Below are 12,014 nucleotides of genomic sequence, written 5' to 3'. Positions count from 1 at the left end.
ACAACTTCACCCCCACTCTGGCACACCAGAGACAGGAGGACTCCCCTGGGAAGAGCCAGGTTCAGCATAACGTTCAGCTAATGTGTGGGTGTGCAGTGTTCCTCGTTCAAGGAAGCTATGGAAAGTCACCTCAGGACTCACCTTAGTTCAGGGCGGGGTTCCTGGATGAGGTGTTGGGGGCGGAGATAGTACTGGACCACAACAGCCAGGGTTAGGTAGCAGGCGGCCAATGTGCCTAGGAGGCTGACACAGATGGACGTGTTAGAGCCAAAGGCAGACCATGCACTGGGACACCAGCTCACAGGTGGCCATATGTGTGGCCAGTAACCACATGGCAGGGGGTCAGTACCCATTCTGTGCCAAAGGTCAAAGGTCTCCCACACTGAGCCTTACTTCTCTGAAAGATGGAAATAACAGGAAGCCTGAGGCAGGCAGGAGTGGTCTTTATCCGGAGGTCTGATCTGTCAAGTTCCTATCTAGGTCAGCACCCACAAGGCTGTGAGAGCTTGAGGTGCTGCTGCCTCATCAACAAGTCACACAATCACTCGGATTTGGCATCTCAGTTGGGACTGTGGGCTCCACCACATGGCAGCAGAGGGAGCCCGACTTGCTCAGAGAAGACACAAGCCTGACAAGGGTTGGTGGCACGGAAGGGCTTGGGTCTCCTGCCTGCATTTCTATTTTTCTCCCCAATGTGAAAGGGCTTTTGTTGCTCACAACACAATGGAAAAGGTAGATGACACACCTGTAGCCATACTTATCTCAGGTTTGCTCAAAAAATTATGTAAAGACTCAGACCACAAGGGGGAAAAAGAATGAAAGAAAAGGAGAAAAGGAAAGAAGTGAAAAGACTATTACCAATTATGCTGCCGTGAACATAGGTATGAACAAATCTTTTTGGATAAGTATGTTTGGTACCTTAAGATATATCCCCAGGAGAGGAATTTCAGGGTCATAGAATAGACCAACTTCTAGCCTTCTGAGAGTTCTCCAGACTGCTCTCCACAGAGGTTGGACCAACTGACATTCCCACCAGCAGAGCAGGAGGGTTCCTTTGTCTCCACAACCTCTCTAGCACTTGTTGCTGCTATCTTTTCTGGTGTATGATATTCTCACAGGAGTGATGTGGTATCTCATTGTTGTCTTTATTTGCAGTTCTCTGACAATCAATGATTTGGACCATTTTTTTCATATGTTTATTGGCCTTTTGGATCTCTTCTATGGAGAATATTTTGTTCATATCCTCTCCCAACAACAGATGAGTGGCTGAGTAAGTTGTGGTCTATATACACAATGGAATACTACTCAGCTGTTAAAAATGGCAAATTTATCTTCTTGGATGGAGCTTGAAGATATCATGTTAAGTGAGATAAATCAGAAACAGAAGGATGAATATGGGATGATCTCATTCACAGACAGAAGCTGAAAAGATCAGAAGGGAAAACACTCAGCAGAACCTGGACTGGAGCTGGTGTACTGCAGCAAAGTAAAAGACTCTGGAGTGGAGGGGAGGGTTCAGGTTCTGGAACATGATGGCAGAGGAGGACCTAGTGGGGTTTGTATTGTTATGTGGAAATGTTATGCATGTACAAACTACTGTATGTTACTGTCAGCTGTAAACCATCAATCCCCCAATAAAGAAATAAAAAGATATATATATATATATATATATATATATATATATATATATATATATATATATAGTAAGAGTACTGTGCACAGCACCAAGGTGTAGCTCCAAGAACAATGGAGTGGTATTGTGGTGTCTCTCTTTTCTTTGCCTCTCTCTATCTCTAATTGAAGATTAAAACAAAAACAAACAAAAAAAAGTACAACTGTGCAGGCATGAGGCCCTGATAACAACAACAGCAGCAACAAAAAGGTGCATGTAATAATCTGTTCCTGTGCCTATGCCTGTGCCCCTGTGGTCTGTGTGTGCATATAAAAAGTCTACACTAGTTCAATTAAAAACAAAAAGTGAAGTGAAACATAGCAGGTGTTTTTCTTGCTTGCATTCTCTATCAAGCCTACTTACTGGGCATGCAATTGTTTCTTTTTCCTTCTCTAAACAAGGGTCACCTACAACCAGGAACAGAGACCCCACAACAAACAGTGGCCAGGAAGGGTGTGTGGTCCAATACCTGGTATGTTTCTGGAAGCCAATCTCCCGAGGGCTGGACAGGGGCAGGATGACTAGCACGGAGAGCAGGGTCAAAGTGAAGCGCTGGTCTGTGTACCAGGGCTGCAGGGCTGCTGGGGTGCTGGACAGGAGGAAGTCACACACTAGTGGAAAGAGGGAGGACACCATCCAGGGGTCAGAGCCTGGCTCTGGTCCAGGGCTCATCCCTGGGTGTGTTTGTGTGTATAGGGTGGTAGTGGGAGGTGGTGTCATCAATGATCTTAAATCAACTCAGCATGGTATGACAAGTGTGATGGGGGCCTTCCCCTACCATGAAAAGAATATGGTTGCAGAATTTATTCTATGCCAAGAGCTCCTTTACCAACCAGCTGTGCTCCCAGTGCTAGCAGCCCAGTGGTGTACCCTGGTGTGCTGTGGCCCTTCCATTCTCATACAAGCTCCAGGTTGTCTGCCTAGGAGCTCAGCATGGGTGAAGTCCAGAGAACTGGGAGAGGAGCTGGCTTGATCATAACTGCTATACAATAAAATCACCCCAACTGGGAGTCGGGCAGTAGCGCAGTGGGTTAAGCGCAAGTGGCGCAAAACACAAGGACAGATGTAAGGATCCCGGTTCGAGCCCCCGGCTCTCCACCTGCAGGGGAGTCGCTTCACAGGTGGTGAAGCAGGTCTGCAGGTGTCTATCTTTCTCTCCCCTTCTCTGTCTCCCCCTCCTCTCTCCACTCTCTCTGTCCTATCTAACAACGGCATCAATAACAATAATAACTACAACAACAATGCAAAAACAAAAAAGGACAACAAAAAGGGAAAATAAATAAAATATAAAAAAAAAATTCATCCCAATTAAGGGACTTAAGATGCCTGGCAACACACCACCCAAAAGTGCAGAGAACTAAGGGAGCCTTCTGCATGGGCATGGGTGTCCACAAGCCCTTTGTATCCACTGCATCTTCTGCAGCCAGGAAGCTTCAGGACTGACAACAGGGCTATGACAGCTGCTTCTGAGCCTGTATTTCCTCCTCTGCATCACTCAATTATAGTCACTCATAGCCACATCTGGTGACTTCAAGCGTCCTAGCCACTCCTCTCAAGAAGTGTGGATCTGCCTACAGAAACATAAAACATAATGCCCTTTCCAGCCCAATCAATCTTCTGAAGCCAGAGTGACTGTCCCCTCAACCATCACTCTGGGTGCTCAACCACAGAGCCAAAATGCATGCAGCCTCCTAAGCCTTAACACCAGAGTCGAAACATAAGGAGACTGAGTTGCCACCAGCAGGGAGGGTTGTGTTTGTGCTAGTTTGCCTACTGGGAAGTTCAGACTTACTCAACTCCATTTTTTTTTCCCAAGGGGAGGGGGATAAAAAGTGTTTTGCAAAACATGGAAGCCTTTAATCTCAATATCTCAAAGCAAGGGCCCTTGTCATTCATGGTTCAAGAGACAGAATAAACAAATGCAAAACAGAAGACTGAAATCCAACCCTATCAACAATTATCTTCAAATTAAAAGTCTAAACATTCAAAATAGAAGTCTGAGAATATCAAGATAACAATAAAGACCCAAACATATGCCATGTGCTGTCTGTCTACCTAAAATGCATTTTAAAATCTTTTTTTTTTTTCTTCTTTTCCTCCTCCAAGGTTATTGCTGGGCTCGGTGCCTGCACCATGAATCCACCACTCCTGGAGGCCATTTTTTTTCCCCCTTTTGTTGCCCTTGTTGTAGCTTCGTTGTGGTCATTATTATTGCCCTTGTTGACGCAATTCGTTGTTGGATAGGACAGAGAGAAATGGAGAGAGGAGGGGAAGACAGAGAAGGGGAGAGAAAGATAGACACCTGCAGACCTGCTTCACCGCCTGTGAAGCGATTCCCCTGCAGGTGAGGAGCCGGGGGCTTGAACCAGGATCCTTAACGCCGGTCCCTGCGCTTTGCGCCACATGCGCTTAACCCACTGCGCCACCGCCCGACCCCCGCATTTTAAAATCTTAAGTCATAGCTAGTTCAAAGAAAAATGTAGTGTTGACACCCATCTTAAGGAAGCCAGAGTCATGATGCTCCTGACATGGAGGATTCACTTAATGACTTAATGACAGAGCACTGGCAGAGACAAAAGGGTTATTTCATGATGATAGAAGGTCAGTGCCTAAGAACAGACTCCAAAGCCAGAAGGTCCAACTGAGAGAATTACAGGAAGCAATTGACAAATCTGCAATCACAGTTGGGGAGTTTTAGAAATTGACAGAATCAGGGGCCTAGGTGGTGGTACACCTGGTAGAATACATATGTTACTTTGTGTAAAGACCTAGGTTCATGCTCCCAGTCCCCACCTACAGAGGGGAAGCTTTGTAAGCAGTGGAGCAGAGCTACAGCTCCATCTCTCTCTCTCTCCTCCTCTTCTTCTCCCTCTTTCCCTGCTTCCTTTCCTCTCTCTCTCTCCCTTCCTTTCTTCTCAATTTCTGTCTCCATAAAAAACTAAAAAATTAAAAATAAAAAAAGTTGACAGAATTATTCAATCCTTCACCTTCCCACACCCAAAAAAAAAAAAAAAATCAGTAAGATTATGGAATATCAACCTGATCCAATCTGTGAATCACTGGGACCTACAGAGACTTCCAGAGCACTGAATCCTGCAAAAGCACAAGGAATGTTCCCCAGACCAAGGTGAGGGCCCCTGAACAAATGTCAAATACACTGTGATCGACAAGTGACTCTTCAAAAAAGGAGCTAGAAATATCTGCAAATCAAAAATGAAAATATCCAATCCGAAACATCTGAAGTCACAGAAGAAATCACAGCAGAGTTTAGCAATTTTCCAAATGGAATGAAAATGAAAACATGTGCAAAGGGGTAGGAAGGGTAATGTCACAAAAGGGACTAGAGGCCAAGGTTGGAGGAGAGAGGCTTAGTTTAGATATCCCAAAAGTCAAAGTATTACTAATTCTCTCTCAGAAGGGACTTGGCTTTTCCATCTGTAAAATGGGGCCAGGCAGTGGCACACAAGTTACAATGTCCAAGGACCCGGTTTGAGCCCTCAGTCCCCACCCACAGGGGGCAAGTTTTGCAAGTGGTGAAGTAGTGTTGCAGGTATCTGTCTCTCTCCCTCCTTATCTCTTCTTTCCCTCTTGATTTCTGTCTTTATCCAATAAATAAAGATAATAAAAATTAAAAAATAAATACAGAAATAGAAGGATGAATATGGGATGATCTCATTCAGAGGCAGAAGTTGACAAAGAAGATCAGAGGAGAAAACACTAAGCAGAACCTGGACTGGAGTTGGTGTATTGCACCAAAGTAGAAGATTCTGGAGTGGGGGGGGTGAGAGTACAGGTCTTGGAACATGACAGCAGAGGACCTAGTGGGGGTTGTATTATTATATGGAAAACTGAGAAATGTTATGCATGTATAAATTACTGTATTTACTGGCAACTGTAAAACATTAATCCCCCAATAAAGGAAAAATGTTAAATAATAAATAAATAAAATGAGTTGCTCCCCTCAAACAGCACAGCTATTCCTCCTCTCTCCTCATGACTCTCACTGTAATAAGTCCCAGCTCCCATGCTATGAGTCTGGGCTGGTGTTGGGGCTGGTGTTGGCCTCTTTTGGCCCCCAGCTCATGAACTTTATCATCACACGTTCCATAACCTGAGGTCATCCCAGCTTCAGGACAGGTACTTACACTTCTCCAGTTGGTCCCCAATCACCCTGAGGAAGGCCACAGAGATCATGAGCAGGTTGACAATGAAGCAGACCTCACACAGCTTCCCCATGAAGGGGCCACACAGCCCTGTGACCACACCCTGGTAGGTGGTCTGGCCACTGACGGAGGTGGCATAGGCCAGGATGACCAGTCCACTAATCAGGAAGACCAAGGAAACCTGCAGAGAAGATCTGAGGGTCAGGGTGTGCCAACAACCTACCATCCCTCAGGATTCTGTCATTACTCCAAATACCCATGTCCTGGGGCCACTGCCTAGGAACCAGTATTGCAGAGCAGGTGGTGGGATTGTCACAGTTTCACAGACTGTAAGTCTTTGCACCTGGGACTCATACCAACCTGCACTAGTTGAACAAGTGAGACATTGAAACTCCAGGGTTTAGGCTGGGAGATATTCTGCCCAGTGGAATGCATACTTCACCATGTGTGGGACTGTTGCAGAAATTATCCCCAAACATGAGACCAGAGCTGGGTGTGGTGAAAAGAAAGGAGTTTTTTTTTTTAATATTTATTTATTTATTCCCTTTTGTTGCCCTTGTTTTATTGTTGTAGTTATTATTGTTGTTGCTGATGTCGTTGTTGGATAGGACAGAGAGAAATGGAGAGAAAGATAGACACCTGCAGACCTGCTTCACCACTTGTGAAGCAACTACCCTGCAGGTGGGGAGGCGGGGGCTTGAACCAGGATACTTACACTGGTTCTTGCGCTTTGCGCCACCTGTGCTTAACCCGCTGCACTACCGCCCGACTCCCAAAAAAGGAGTTTTAATACACCAGTGGGTGAGAGATCTGAATAGCTCCAGGAAGTTCTCTCCTCTGGACAAAGGAACAGCACAGGATTATATAGAGCTCTACATCTACACAAGGAATGCAGACATTGGCACAGTGCAGGCATATGATCTTCGGCCCCAGTGCTGCTTAGTTACGGGGTCTTATCTCTTCCCACTAGGCTACATTCCTCCCTAGCTGTCCTGCTGAGGAATGCAGAGGGAGGAGGTATGGCACACCAGACACAAGGGAAGCATAAACATATTCATCTATTTTTCTACTTCAGGACCAGAATTTGAGTCTCCTGAAACCCATGTAAGCACCATGCATACAGTAAGCTTTATAAGCAGTGAAGTGATGCTGGAGTGTCTCCTCTTTCTCTGTCTCTCATCTTCTATCTTTAAAATAAATGTCTCTAGGAGTGAAGGGACTGTTCAAATTCAAAGTACTGATAGAAACTCTGGTGGCAATTTTTTTATATTTATTTATTCCCTTTTGTTGCCCTTATTATTTTATTGTAGTTATTAATGTTGTTGTTATTAATGTCGTTGTTGTTGGATAGGACAGAGAGAAATGGAGAGAGGAGGGGAAGACAGAGAGGGGGAGAGATAGATAGACACCTGCAGACCTGCTTCACCACCTGTGAAGCGACTCCCCTGTAGGTGGGGAGCTGGGGACTTGAACCGGGATCCTTAGGCCGGTCCTTGCGCTTCGCGCCATGTGTGTTTAACCCGTAGTGCTACCGCCCGACTCCTGGCGGCAATTTTTTTTAAAGCAGTTTAGAGCTAGTTCCCTGGAAAGTACACTGTCCTATGCATGAGGCCCTACATCACAAAATGCATATGGATGGTGGAACAGCACTATGATGTGTTGACTTCTGTTTTTCTAGAGAGAGGAGGTAGAGGGGGGAGGGAGAGAGAGAACATGAATTTTTCCAGAAAGGTCCCTCTGTGATATCATGTGTGCATGCAACCCTGGATTCAACTCCCTGGTTGCATATTAAAAAACAAACAGAGGGTCAGCAGGTGGCTCACTGGTAGAGTACACACATCACCATGCAGTAGGACCTCGGTTTGAGGCCCAGGCCAACCTAGAGGAGCACCTGCAGGAGGAAAAGCCTCATGAATGGTGAAGCAGTCCTCTCCTCTGTTTCTGCTTTACTATGGCTTTCATAAAAACAAAATATCAATAGGGGCTGGGAGATAGCTCACTGAGTAAAGTGTGCAGAGAAAGGCATTATTCTAACAGTTGAAATGGAAGGTATAACTCACCTTGGCTGTTGAGTGTCCAGTGAGCTTTTCTAGATAAAGTGGCCTTGGAGAGAAGGAGATAAGAAAAGGGGGAGGAAGTCCCCCTCTAAGGGGTTGGTGGAGGAGCGGAGATTGTTCCAGGCAGAGCAGCACCATGGGCAAAGTGCCCTTTGGTAATCAAAGGGAGTCTGGCTGTTCCTTCTAACTAAAGTTCCAAGTTACTTTCAGATGGTATGCTTCCACTCAGAAGCTCTAGCTCTGGCTTCTCAAGTAAAAATGAACAAATCGACTTATCTGATGGCATGAATTATGTCTGAGGATAGTCACCCTAGCTTTCCCCAGTCTTCTTGCCCAAGCAGTTTCTAGCTCATGCTTTGCTTTCTAAAGAAACAAGGTGAGGAGGCCTAGTTTTGCCTGGGGACAGATAATCATTCGTCCTGGTGAAACTCAAAAGACATCTTGGTGTGAAGAATGAATGGGGCTTGAGGTCCGGGATGTGGCACAGTGGATAAAGCATTGGACTATCAAGCATGAGGTCCTGAGTTCAGTCCCGACAGCACATGTATCAGAGTGATGTCTGATTCTTTTTCTCTCTCCTCCTATCTTTCTAATTAATAAATACAATCTTGAAAAAAAAAAAAGAAAGAAAGAAAGGAAGGAAGAACGAAAAAAAAAAAGAATGAATTGGGGTTCCCACTGGTAGGAGTGTCCAATGGCAAAGACTCTTTAGAAAGCAGTTGGGCAATTTCTTTAGTTACTTAATTATTTTTATTGTTTTTGATTTAACATTGGTCTACAAAGTTTTAGGGTTATTATTTCACCCATGTGTATGTACAACTCAGCTCACCAACTACCACTATTCCTTTGTGCCTTCACCACCTTAGATTCCTGTCTCTTTTCAATTTAATGTTTTTGTGTCCTTTAGATTAATTCTTAGGAGTGATATTGCTAGATCCTAAGATATTTTCTATTTCTATTTTTTCTATTTCCTTTTTTTTTTTCCCCTCCAGGGTTATGATTGGGGCTCGGTGCCTGCACTACAAATCCACTGCTCCTGGCAGCCAGTTTTTCCCCACCTTCCTTTGTTGTTATTATTGTTGATGTTGTTGTTGGATAGGACAGAGAGAAATGGAGAGAGGAGGGGAAGACAGAGAGGGGAAGAGAAAGATAGACACCTGTAGACCTGCTTCACTGTCCATGAAGTGACCCCCTGCAGGTGGGGAACCGGAGTCTCAAACTGGGATCCTTACACCAGTCCTTGTGCTTCACACCATGTGTGCTTAACTCATTACACCACTGCGACAGGTTGAATGGTGGGCCCCCAAAAGATATGCCCAAATCCCAACCTCTAGAAATGGTGAATGTTGTTGTGACCCCAACAGGAATTTGGGACAATTAGCATATGAATGACATCAGCCTGAGACAGAGCACACTCCCAAGGGATGTGGGTGCAGTGACTATATAAGCAAGGACTTGCAGCAGCTCGCTCTCTTGATTGGATGTCCTGCATCATGGCACTCTCCTGTTGGTATGGCTCTGGCTTGATCTTGATCTCTTCATGTGATATCTTGGGTAGCTTAGTTGAGGAATTTTGGACTTTTGCCTATTTTCTTAACTAGGCCTCTCCCCTCACACTCAAGGTGATTTTTATGAATAAACCTCTCTTTGTTTAACCTTAAATGGAGCCACGTGTTTTTACAACAAAATGTGGCTTATTGAGGGTAGTCTTTACAGACATAAATAATAAAAATGTAATTAAATGAGGCAGACTTTAGAACTGTGATTAAGGATCATGAGATTATCCTAGATTATCTAAGTGGAGTCTAAAGTCAAGGAGTTTTTACAAGAGACAGCAGTGTGGTCAGGAGGCAGCACAGTGGATAAAGCATTGTTCTCACGCATAAGGTCTTTACGCAGCACATATGCCAGAGTGGTGCTCTGATTCTCTCTCTTCCCTCCTCTTTCATTGATAAATAAATTTATTTTAAAAAGAGAGAGTGAGACAGAAGAGTGGTCAGGGAGGTGGTTCGGTGGTTAAAGTGCAAGGCTTCCATGAATGAAGCCTGGATTTGATTTCATGCAGTATAAATGCTAGAGCAGAAAAATGCTCTGGTCTCATTAAGTATCTCCTAGAAACACACAAACACACACACAAAGAATACAGAGAAGGCCGTGGGAACACAGAAGTTGCGGTGATACAAGCCAAGGGATACCTGGAGCTTCCAGGAGCTAGGGGAGGGTTCTCTTTGCCTCAGAGTCCTCAGAGGAGCAGAGTCCTTTGACACCTTGGTCTCAGACTTCTGGTATCCAGGACAGTAAGAATATGCCGCTATTGTTTTATGTTATACAATTAGTTTGTGGGCCTAAAGGACTAGTGGTCACAAGGCACAGTACAATAGTACATATGGATCTCTACCATATCTAACAGACTGTAAAGCCTGTGAAAACCACTATTGTCTTTCATTTTTGTTGCTATTTTTTTCAATAAATTAAATTTTTTTTGTTAAATTATCTTTATTTGATAGAGACAGCGACAGGAAGGGGTAGATAGAGGAGAGAGACACCTGCAGCCCTGCTTCACCACTTGTGAAGCTTTCCCCCTGCAGGTGGGGACCAGAACCTTATGAACCCAGAGCCTTATGCATTGTAACACATGCACTCAACTAGATGTGCCACCACCTGGCCCCTGTTTTGTTTGTTTTTCTCATCAGGGTTTTTGCACCTGCACAATCCCACTATTCCTGGCAAATTATATTCTCTCTCTCTCCTCTCTCAGATAGAGGGTGAGAAAGCAGAAGAGATACAAACAGAAGGAGACACACCACAGCTCTACAACTTATCAAATTTCCCTCTTTGCATGGTGCACCCACACAATGGCTGGATAGTCAAGCCAGGGTCCTTGCACATAAATAAAAGTGTGCATCTTCTGGGTGAACTATCTCCCAGCTTGTCTTTTTCTGCTTACACCCTAGTAAGTAGATCATGGGCACTTAGTAGGTATTTGTGGATGAAGGAAAAGGAAGGTGGCTAGGGAGCCTCTGCCAGTGAACTTGTGTCTCTGCAAGCACACTGAGTCAGGCATATGGGACAGACAGCCAGGAGAAGGACGTGAGTAGCAGGCTAGCAAGGAGCCTTCGCCACTCTGTGCCCACACTCTGCTTCTCTGTGGCTCCATAGTGAAGGTCAGGGCTAGTTAAATCCTCTTAAACCTCCAATGCTACCGGAGTCATGAGACACCCATTACTTGGCATCACTGGTCCTCAGTGGGGGAAAGGAGCATTTAAAGCCTCCTCCTGCCTGAGTGTGGGCTTGTGAAGAGGCAGATGTGACATCAACTAGGAAGGAGGTGGAGTTCACAACCTCCAAACTTTCTGTTCACTGACCTCATCACCAGCCTCTCCCCACCATTCCTTTTCTCAGGAGCTATGGCAGAGGAATAGGCAGGCATTGAGAGTGTGTGTGCATGTGGGGAGGGCACGGTCCTGATTACCAATCCAGTCCCTTCCCTTGTTGGGACATCACATCTGTACCCCCCACCCCCACCTCTGCCCATCACCTGCAGAGTCAGAGTCAACAGCTAACTTCAGCTTGGGGTCCAGGAGCCCTGTCTCTGCTAGCAGCCCAGCCTGCCCATAAACTCCTGCTTTACCATGGATGTTGTGGCTGGAGATGGAATGTCTACTTCAGCGGGGGCAGGCAGTGGCGCACCTGGTTAAGTGTTCACATTACAGTGCGCAAGTGTCCAAGCCCCTGGTCCCTACCCCCGGGGGGGGGGAGCTTTATGAGTAGTGAAGCAGGGCTGCAGGTGTGTCTCTTAGTCTCTCTCCCTATCTCCCTCTCCCTCTCAATTTCTGTCTCTAGCCGATAAATAGAAATATATATATTTTTAAAAGGAGTATCTCCTTCAGAGTTCTGGAAGGTGGTCCTCCTCCTGCCAGTGTGTGCACATGTCTGTGCTGCTCCACACATGTGCCTGAGCAAGTTCTTCCTTCCTCTGTAGTACAGCTCAGTGTCACCCCCTCAGAGGCCTGTTCTCATCACTCTGAGTTGTCTCTTCACCCCCCCCCAACCCTCCCACACATGAAGAGATCCCTCCTGGTACTGTCCACACCAAAATCTCATTTGACTTCTTGTATCTTG

The 12,014-nt window shown here is 45.5% G+C and overlaps 1 protein-coding gene across 1 annotated transcript in view; it reads right to left on the bottom strand.

Annotated features, from left to right (window-relative positions):
* Positions 1 to 12,014, bottom strand: part of SLC38A8 (solute carrier family 38 member 8) — a 28,715-nt gene that overhangs the window by 15,315 nt on the left and 1,386 nt on the right. The window contains exons 3-5 of the mRNA XM_007528358.3: positions 5,818 to 6,016; positions 2,142 to 2,283; positions 142 to 243 (exon numbers count right to left, since the gene is read on the bottom strand). Coding sequence (XP_007528420.2) covers positions 142 to 243; positions 2,142 to 2,283; positions 5,818 to 6,016 — 443 coding nt within the window. The remainder of the gene's footprint in view (positions 1 to 141; positions 244 to 2,141; positions 2,284 to 5,817; positions 6,017 to 12,014) is intronic.

Source organism: Erinaceus europaeus, chromosome 2 (assembly GCF_950295315.1).
Source record: "Erinaceus europaeus chromosome 2, mEriEur2.1, whole genome shotgun sequence".
Classification (NCBI taxonomy): domain Eukaryota; kingdom Metazoa; phylum Chordata; class Mammalia; order Eulipotyphla; family Erinaceidae; genus Erinaceus; species Erinaceus europaeus.
This window is presented reverse-complemented; position numbering and strand designations above follow the sequence as displayed.